Source organism: Vanacampus margaritifer, chromosome 1 (genome assembly GCF_051991255.1).
Source record: "Vanacampus margaritifer isolate UIUO_Vmar chromosome 1, RoL_Vmar_1.0, whole genome shotgun sequence".
In the NCBI taxonomy this organism is placed as follows: domain Eukaryota; kingdom Metazoa; phylum Chordata; class Actinopteri; order Syngnathiformes; family Syngnathidae; genus Vanacampus; species Vanacampus margaritifer.
Genome location: NC_135432.1, coordinates 22,479,721 through 22,489,744, shown reverse-complemented (window position 1 = coordinate 22,489,744; position 10,024 = coordinate 22,479,721). Strand labels below are relative to the sequence as shown.

The window sequence follows — 10,024 nt, the reverse complement described above, 5'->3', positions numbered from 1 at the left end:
CGCAATTTCTTCATGTTGACAGGAGCCAGCTGAGGTGGCTCGGGCATCTGGTTCGGATGCCTCCCTGGACCATTCCAACATCAAATTATTCAGCTCATTAAAGTATCTATAACATTTCCAAATTTACAAAACAAAATTTCCCACATTTTCAACTTATTAAAAAAAAAGGAAAAAAAGTATTTTCAAATTTTAATTTAACACCAAATACCTATAATAACCGCACTATTCCTTAATGCCTTGGTCATTGATTGACTGAAAATGGTGGTGGGGTCATGATTCTCCTTCTGTACTTTTCTTTTTGCCGCACGTGCCTGTCAGATGAACTGATGGGGTTAATAACTAGTCCGTCACGGTCTACGACAATCATTTACGGTTCTAACAAAAAGTCGGGAACCTTAAGTCTTGTTTCCAAGAATTTTCTGCTCTGGAGGGAACTCATAACCTAGACAAATATAACTCGTGGCGAGAACAAAACAGGAGGTGGGACGTCAAGATCAAAATATATTTTTCTTCTTATTACACTGCAAGTTGACCAGTTGGCGTAGCAGCTAACAGAGTTAGCATGTAACACCACCAAAATCCCAACCATGTTACAAGATTATTATTTTTTTAGATTCAAAATTAACAATTTCTGAAAATTTATTGTTGTGCTTTAACGCATCTGTAGCAAATTAGAAAGGTTGCATGATAGTCAAAATATCTCATAAAAAGTCTAGTTGAGCTGGACAAATCACCTTAAATAATAATTTGTTACAGTATTTGTTTTTCTTGGAAAAGTAAAGAATAAAGTAAAATAGATTGTCAGTCTTTCAAATATGTTGGTTACTAAATTGTCCTCCAGTTCAGGTATGACCCAGTTGAACCATTAGAGAGGAAAAAACAAAACAAAAAAAAACATGTGTGTACAGTCCACAAATATTGATACATTTTACTGGTCAGACCCCAAGTCACAAACACATGCAGTTCAATATAAATGGTTTCCAAAACTTCGATGTTGACATTATAGTTCACTCGTCTGGCTTGCGAGTGTGATGGTTCTTGTTTGCCCTATGATGTGACTGACTGGCAGCCAGTCCAAGGTGTAGTCTGCTGTGATTGGTGTAGTGCTTCCTCCTGTCTCCATCACATTGTAGTGGTCAACGTCCTCCCTCCTTTGCCTAGTTCTCAAAACCCAAGAGGTGAAAAACATCAGTAATCAATATTTTGAAGGAATTGGATTTAAGGATTTTGTTTAACTTTATTCACATGTAGGCAGAGCAAATATTGCAACACACAGAAGTAAAATAAATAAATAAAAATCCACTGAATTCTGAAGGTTTGAAAAAGAAAGAAAGAAGAGATTTATCTATTTTCTTCTGCCACTGGTGATAATAGCTTCTTAGTTTTTTTTTTTTTAAACTTGCGGGAATGGGCCTCAGTACTGTGAGCACCTGCTCACTTTTTTGTTACTTTTGATCATATTCAATCCACAGGTATAAAACCTCTTTTCATAAAAAAGGCACTATCGCTGCTATTGTGCCATCCATTTTCAGAACCGCTTACGCGGGGGTACTGCAGCCTATCCCAGCGGTCTTCGGGCAGTAGGCGGGGTGGTGCACCTTCAACTGGTTGCCAGCCAGCTATTGTGCCTTCTCATGTTATTTATACAGTGGTGCCTTGACCTGACGTAGGAGTTTTTCAAGATCAAGGCATCACCCGACCAATTTTTGCTTTGATTCGCTAGGGCAAACTTGCGGTAAGAGCGTTGCATGGTGGCAGTAAACAAGTTAACTCACTTCACAATTAGCAGTATTTATTTAGTTGATTTTTTTTCTTATTTTTTTAAATTAAGCAGTAGTTTGTCAAGTAGTGTAATAATAGTTTGCCAAACTATTTGGCTTTTCGAACAACCCACTAGCTTAACGCTAACATAATGGAAAATGTAATTTCAATGCTAACAGTTAGCATCGATATTTACTGTTTTAAAGCTCTTTAACCAGTGGATATTTGAATACAGTGGAGCCACACATTAACAACATGACAGCAAATACAACAATACTCACAGGCATACTGCTACAAAAAAAACCCCGACTAATATTACAGCATCTTACTAAGTCGCTTATAATGGGGGTAGAAATGCATGCTAGTCCATGTCTGCACGACTGGTCTTATTTCTTGGGGGGCTGGAATGGACGTAATTTCCACATTCATTCTGCTACAAAAAAAAACCCGACTAATATTACAGCATCTTACTAAGTCGCTTATAATGGGGGTAGAAATGCATGCTAGTCCATGTCTGCACGACTGGTCTTATTTCTTGGGGGGCTGGAATGGACGTAATTTCCACATTCATTCTGCTACAAAAAAAAACCCGACTAATATTACAGCATCTTACTAAGTCGCTTATAATGGGGGTAGAAATGCATGCTAGTCCATGTCTGCACGACTGGTCTTATTTCTTGGGGGGCTGGAATGGACGTAATTTCCACATTCATTCTGCTCCAAAAAAAAACCCGACTAATATTACAGCATCTTACTAAGTCGCTTATAATGGGGGTAGAAATGCATGCTAGTCCATGTCTGCACGACTGGTCTTATTTCTTGGGGGGCTGGAATGGACGTAATTTCCACATTCATTTCAATGGGGAAAGATGATTTGAGCTACAAGTGTTTTGAGTTACGAGCATGTACACAGCATGAATCAAACTTATCTCAAGGCACCACTGTAAAGTGTTCAGCTTTCCAATTTCTAGATGAGGGATCAAGTCCAAGTAAAAAAAACGAATTTCTCCTCAGTGTTCTGTGAGATCACACTTTAAGTGTCTGTCATTTATCAGGTTTAGCACCGTCATCGGCTGCTCGAGTCCTGCACCGAATCATTCTGCGGTAAACTGAGGAGCTCCTGGATCCTCTTCAAGTCCCGCTCCGTCTCCTCTGCCTGTGAGCTCACATTCAGGTCGCCGATCAACTCATCTGTCAGTTCCAGTCGTGCCGTCCTGGTGATCGCCAAATGCAAGTCAAAAATCAAGGCAATGTACAGCCATCTTTGTGACAGATTTCACTCACCACTCTGCAAGTTTCATCTCATAAATCTCCCTTCGCTCTCGCCGCCTTCTTTCTCGGACATTTTCTCCTGTCAGCGACTGCATGCTGATGATCAAAGCACCCGTAGGAATCCTAAAATGTATTTATACTTGGATCAGCTACACACTCGTTCTTGCAAAATCGCTCATCCCTACAAAGAACACCCAAGTCATCACAGTTCTTATCAATTGTCCATACTGTTTATAAATTGGACCCAATTCAACTTTCCTGTCCATTCAATGTCAACTACAGCACGTTTTGACAAACGGGACAAATGTGACACGGTATCTAGAGCGTGATGTATAGCTTAACCTCCTTTCACTTCTGCTCTGCCTGCACCTGCCACAGGCCTTTGCACGTCAAGATCTCCAGGTGGCTGGTCACTCGGGCACACAATGAGGGAGGAGGGGGCAGCCATGTCAGTGTGGTGCCAGTTGAACAGACAAGGAAGTACTGTACATCCTAAATCTGACCAACAGTTTTGTTATTCAATATTATCCCCCCCAAAAGATGGGTAGAATCGCACCTTGACTTAAAAGTGCACCAAATTTTGAGTTTTTCTAGTTAGGAGCCAACACCTCATCTTTTTTTGCATTGTGTTGCAAGCAAAAACTGGACTTATAATAAAATGCCAGACAATCTGCCACTAGATGGTGGCAGTGGACTTCACAACATTTCGCCAGCATCATTTCATGCGATTACCTTGCAATGTAAGTACAGTGGACAGGACCCCGCTATTTGCAACGATGGGGAACAGGCCAGCCTACAAATATCAAAAATCTGTGTATAATTGAGGCCCATTATAAATCCCCCAAAAATCTAGACAAAAAATGTAAATTCTCACAAACAAAAGGGTGCCCCCCCGCCCCCCTAATATATATATTAATACTCAAAAACGTGAGCTATTTTTAATGCAAATAAATTACACAATTTGGTAAACTTGATATTTTTTTGGTTAGTCCAACTCCAAATATGTGGGTGTTATTTTGACATTTGCCAATCTAAAGTGTTGGAAATGGCTTCCGCTCTTTGACAATGTAACGTTAATGGGGTCTCCCGATATATTCTTTGCGTTTTGACCCTTTGTCTAAAACTGCTGTTTCCATGTTAAAACCCTACCCACTCCCTCCCTCGAATGGGGAGTAAAAAACAAAAACACACACGTACGAGTGGACATCAAATTGTTGACAATACAATGACAATCCTACTTGTGCGTGCCAAGCTACAGGGAAAGATGAGGCAAATGAGCGCAAGTGAAGCATTAGTCCACATCAGGCCACGTTTGACGGAGAGGAGAGGCTGGAACAGCAAAGACGGCAGAAAGAAGAGGGGCAGCTGCTGCTTTGGCCGGCCTCTCCGCTCTATTAGCCAAGCCACAGCACTACTCCATGCACATGAGCGCCTCTGGCAGCCAGCACAGGGTTGGGGACATGGATTGGGGAGGGGGGGGGTAACTCAGCTGGGGCACAGAGGGTTGCTGGAAGGGCCGCAGCTGGCTGCCAGAGTGCTCATTGCTCTCAAGCTCTGTGGACATGCACAGCAAACATGAGAGTATAAACAACGCGCAAGCCGCGATCGGATACGAAAAGGACGAAGGGCCGCTTACCCGAGCACTGCTCCGATGATGGTGCCTGCCACCAGGCCTCGCAGGCCCAGGTTCATTCGGAAAAGACCTCCAGTCACAGCTAGACACGGCATGCACGCCGCACACAAACACACACACGCACATTTACTTTTGAGAGTTTTTCAATCACACAAATGCAAAAAGGACGTTTTTGAAAAATAAAATGCGCAAAGTGACAACATTATGGCCACCCGCACACTACAATGACCACGGCAAGGGCTGTGTGGATGTGCATCACTCCAATAAAAGTCAATTCAATACGTATCTTGATACAAGGACGGTTTGATTTTAAAGTGGAACAATTTGAATCAGTGCAATTACGATTCGATTCATTATGGCTCCGTTTGAGAGTGTATGATGCAATGAGATTCTTGTCATTTTACATACAGTATGAATGAACTCATCAGAACTGCAAATGTGGCATATATCTCTATTCGCTACAATAAAAGACGATTCGATACATATCTACGTTTATATTTTAAAGGTAGAAAGATTTGATGGGCTGCCGCACATTGAGCAATGCGGAAGAGTTCTGCCACAAGATTTCACGAGTAACTGAGTCTTGGCCACTCGTTTTGCAGTGATTCAAAATTTGAATGGCAGTTACACAATGTGGCGACGTTGCAAATGACAGCCAATCAAAATGCAAGGAAGCTTTCACACAGTCAAAAAATCTATTTCTGGGTTACAAGCCAGAGACACAGCTGACCACCTCCAATGTCAAGTGACAGGAATACAATAGTATGTAAGTACACAACTACACATTTTGTGTTATTTAACAATACTTAACCAAAGTCATAACTTCGCATGTACCTGTGAATGAAATAGCGAGGCTTGTGGTAAAAATCCATACGATCAGTCAACATACATTCAAAAGAATGGGCGTAAGCACCAACTTTCAAAATGTAATATCCCCATTTTTTTGTCTTTATTCTCTCCTATGTTCTCTTTATGTAGCAATGTAGGTCTTCCTTGACTGACACTCCATGTTCTTATGGATTTAAAGGGGACGTCAACCTTAAACAATTCTTTACAATAATATGTTACATATGACCTTTCTAGTCCAAACATGACATTGTGATTAATATCACATTTGTTGAACATAAGTTATGCAGCAAAATCTAGCCGTTTTTATCCATCTCAGGGGGCGGCCATTTTGCCACTTGCTGTCGACTGAAGATGACATCACAGTTGCTCAGGGCTCAGGCAACGACCAATCACAGCTCACCTGTTTTCTGAAGCTGAGCTGTGATTGGTTGTTATTTGAGATTATAATGGGTTTATTGCATTTAAGGTAAGTGGTTCCAGCAAACTAGTGTTAGGACGGGCATTACTAAATTGTTTAACCAAAAGGATTTAACTCCACTAACAATATGAACAACCATTAGGTAACATTGAATGCACAAACTCACCTCCAGTTGCAGCAAAATTGCTGAGGGTGTTCTTGTCACGGTAAACGGAAAGGCCTGTGCTGACAGAACTGAAGGCAGGACAGAGAAACATATTAAGACAACAATAGCATCAAGTGCATATGTTGCAATCCTCTCCGAAGTTGCTGTGATGATGTTGCCAAGATGGATTGATGAAATGGAGAATGGGTGAATGCTCAGACAAGAGTGTAACTATACAGAATTGAGGACAATGTGTTTTGAGTCACATCATTTTGAATGATACATTTGAAAACATCTGTCAACTACTGACGAGGTATTGAGTAATGAGTTTGTCTTCAACACAGACATGAACATATTTTTGTTCTTACTTGAATAAAGAAACAAATACAGCAACTCTCCAGCTCCACCGAAGTCCATATCTCACGAAACCTCGGATAGCTGCGTTTTGGGCCAAACGCTGATTTGACAAAACACACAGAAAATAAATAAATGAATAACCCAACAATCACCTGTCTTGCAATGGTCACATGATGAAATACATAAGTGAAGAACTTTTTCACTACGTGCTGGTTCAAGCTTTGTGTATTCCCTTCTCAATTGCAGCTTGCGCAAAGTATTCAATAGATTTTGCAGTACTTTACAAATTGATGTCATCCTCATCATACAGCACAGCTGATTTAGTTCTGTTTCGAAGCCAACCATCAACATGATTTTGAACGGGGATTTTGGGTGGGAGTCCAAGCTCTACTGCTCTTGGTTTTTGTAAAATAAATTTCCCATAAAAATGCAACTTATTGTCCCAAAAATATGGTACTACTTAAAAAAAAAAAAGATTCTTTGCGTTTGTCCCAGAATGTGTGTGAAGGTAATTTTGGGCTTCAAATATTATTAAAAAATAAATAAATAAAAAATACAATTTAGGAGTGGCGCAGATTGAAATACTTTTCATCATACAACTACATCTTAGGTTTAAAAATAATCGTCTTAATAATAGTCTTAATTCTAAAACTAAAAAACTGAAACAAAGCATTTAATTTTTATAAATTTTTTAAAATCTATTTTCAAAAATAAACTGCCCAAAAACTCATTCAAAAGAACTAAATTTAGAACACTATAATGAAAATCTCCAACTATTATAACCCGGATACAGATCTTTGCAGCACTAACTTACCACTGCTTCCAAACGACTGTTGTAGATTTCTGCCTGGCTCATCTGGATGAACCGCTGCTTAGCGTGGCGACCTGCTGGTAGGCCTCCATAGATGAAACCTGCTATCGAGGCAACAATCCCACTTTTCACCACGCTGGTCACCTCCTCTGGGTAACTCTGGCTCGCACTAAAGGACGGCATACAACAGCATACATGTTTGATAACTCTCTCATTTGTTGACGGCAAGAGAGTGAAACAGGTGCTAAGGAACAATTTGTGCATTTCAATATGTGGAAATGTTTTTGCAGCGTGTAAGAGTGGTAACATTTTTAACCTTTTTTTTTTTTTAAGTTCTCTCTGTATCACAGTTTTTCACCTACAACAGTTGAATGCATCCACAATAAACAGGAGTTCACTAACTTTTTCTCTATTGTTTCATTGCATTAAATGAGACAGGAAAACTGCAAAATAAGAAAGCACAGACAAAAGCACTAACTCTTTCTGAAAGAGATCCTTAATGCGGTCCCAACCCGTGTCTGGGAATTCCGGCTTGCCTATGTTTTTTGGCAAGGCGCTGGCAGTGATGGGGTGCGGGGGAGCCGCACAGGTGGAGGAGGGAGACGAGGGCATCTGTGCAGGCTGGGCAGAAGCCACGTCAGCTGCATGGACCCTAGGGAGCAGGAGACAGAAGCGAGGAGGTCTGTCGCTCTGGCTCAGGCCCTGCACTGGCCCGGTGCTCAACGTGCCCCGAGGGGCCGAATATGCCAGTCGTCTCCGAAGGGTGAAGCCTGCTGTGGGCTGCTCTGGATGCATCACGCTTCAGCTGGCGTCAGGCTGCGGCGCAGAGGCACAGACACATGGCTTAACAGTTAACAGTTGCCGCTGCAGCTTCAACCGCACCCCCCTCCTCAAAACCAACAGCCCTAAGGCAGAAGAATCCCTGGCACAGGCTAGAGAGGCTGTCCAAATAAGCAGATGTCAAGTGGTGCAAGGTCTTTAAAAACATGCATACTATCGCTACACTATCACTCTATAGTAGCTACATGAGCTTCCATTTGAGAGGGTAATATACTATATGCCTTTGGCCTGCACAGCACTACAATATACCACTTAAATATGGCATGATGCATACATCCTTTTCTATACTGACCGCTTAATCAACAGAGAAGTTATTGCTGGCACAACAAAGAAAAATGTGTATTTGCTTAAAATAGGGAGTGTGTGGGTTCAATCCCTGGCCGGTCATACCCAAGACTATAAAAATGGGGCCCATTTGCTACATTTGATACTCATCACTAAAGGTTGGAATTGGGTGGGGGGTGGGGCTAGATGAGTGCTGCTGCTCACCACTCTCTCAGGAGACTGGTCAAATGTGGAGAACAAATTTCACCCCACGTAGGCAAGTGTCACAATCAATGGTACTTTAACTGTAATTACCAATAGATGCCACCAGATGGCGCCAAAGCACAATTTAACGTGAGACATGGCTTTGGGCTGAAGAGCACATTGGCAAGTTTTTGCATGGGAGATAACAGAGGAGATGTTTATTGTTATTATTGCAACCTTTCCAATAATAGCAGTCATTTACCAATAATAGCAGTCATTTGAAAAACATGAGAAAGATTAGCAAATATTTATAAGACTACAAAAAGGATCACAACTAAAATCTCGACCCGCATTGTAGAAAATCGTTGCATTTCCACTCAGACAGCCTCAATTTAGTTGTCTGTGATTCGATAAAAACATGCCAACTTGCCACAGAACAGTCTGCAATTGGATGATTGTTCGCCCTGACCGGGATTTCAACCCAGATGGTATCCACATCCCAACTGCATAACTAAACACTGTAAACAGTACTGTATTAAGTGACTATGTAGCACCCTTCGCTACTGTACGGCAGGCGAAAAAAACCCGAGTAACTAGAAGAAATGTACGCTAAAATATACATATGGGATGATTTACAGAATATAAAGAAATGCTGTGGCGCAAATATATTGCTAATGTAGGCAGTTGTGCACATACTGTGCAATGCACTTAAGTCAAACAAACTTATCGTTTGAAAGTGATTTTTTTTTTTTTGCGACAATGTCTTAACAGCTAAAACCGCGGTCGTTTACTTCCACTGTGTTTACCTCCCATTTTTTATTGAAGGTGTATTATAGCCCTTACTGTCCTGACTACCAGTGGCTTGTCATTGGATAGCGGTAGCCACTTGGAGTTAACGTCTTGGCAAGCTTCGAAAAAGGAACTTACCTCGCATATGTTAAGACTCCAGTCTCTTGTGAGAAAATCAAAATGTCAGTTAAAAATAAAAGTTGGTGTTACTGCCAATATCTCTTCGCGAACTTGTTTCGTTAGCATCGTCCTTGCTGCTTCATGACCTCTCAACTTTGCTTTCTTCTTCTGTTCACTGGCGCTCGACGAACCTCCTTCATAGTGCATTAGCGCCACCAATTGGATGAATGTAGACAGCAAATGTGCGAATGAGCAAAGGGAAAAACAGGGAGAGAAAAAACTTCAATACAAGTACTGTATTGTACTGCAATTACATCCATGGAAAAAACTTTAATACTGTGCTGTAATTACACCCATCTAGAGGTGACAAAAGTACCTGCACTCTGTACAAGACAAGTACAGATACTTGTGTAAAAACACTCTGGCAAAAGTTTTTCTGATTCAACTCAAATAAAAGAAAATAATAATAATAAAGAAAATAGTACATGACTGAGCTGCACTCAAGTAAGAGTATCCTCCCCCACCCCCGATAATTATACGCAAAACCCATTTTGAAAATAA

At 41.1% G+C, this 10,024-nt stretch overlaps 1 protein-coding gene across 3 annotated transcripts; it reads right to left on the bottom strand.

The window, feature by feature from the left end:
* Positions 1 to 698: 698 nt before the first annotated feature.
* timmdc1 (translocase of inner mitochondrial membrane domain containing 1) lies at positions 699 to 9,644 on the bottom strand. 3 transcript variants are annotated; one of them, XM_077583920.1, is made up of 9 exons: positions 9,482 to 9,644; positions 7,725 to 8,062; positions 7,250 to 7,415; positions 6,447 to 6,535; positions 6,100 to 6,167; positions 4,670 to 4,748; positions 3,046 to 3,156; positions 2,826 to 2,975; positions 699 to 1,163 (listed from the first exon to the last, which is right to left on the bottom strand). In XM_077583920.1, the coding sequence occupies exons 2-8, from the start codon at positions 8,039 to 8,041 to the stop codon at positions 2,828 to 2,830; spliced, it is 978 nt and encodes a 325-aa protein (XP_077440046.1). In that variant the 5' UTR covers positions 8,042 to 8,062; positions 9,482 to 9,644; the 3' UTR covers positions 699 to 1,163; positions 2,826 to 2,827. The 3 variants fall into 3 exon arrangements, with proteins under 3 accessions (XP_077440046.1, XP_077440036.1, XP_077440026.1); XM_077583910.1 differs by having other exon boundaries at positions 700 to 1,157; XM_077583900.1 differs by lacking the exon at positions 699 to 1,163 and having other exon boundaries at positions 1,213 to 2,975.
* Positions 9,645 to 10,024: the final 380 nt, after the last annotated feature.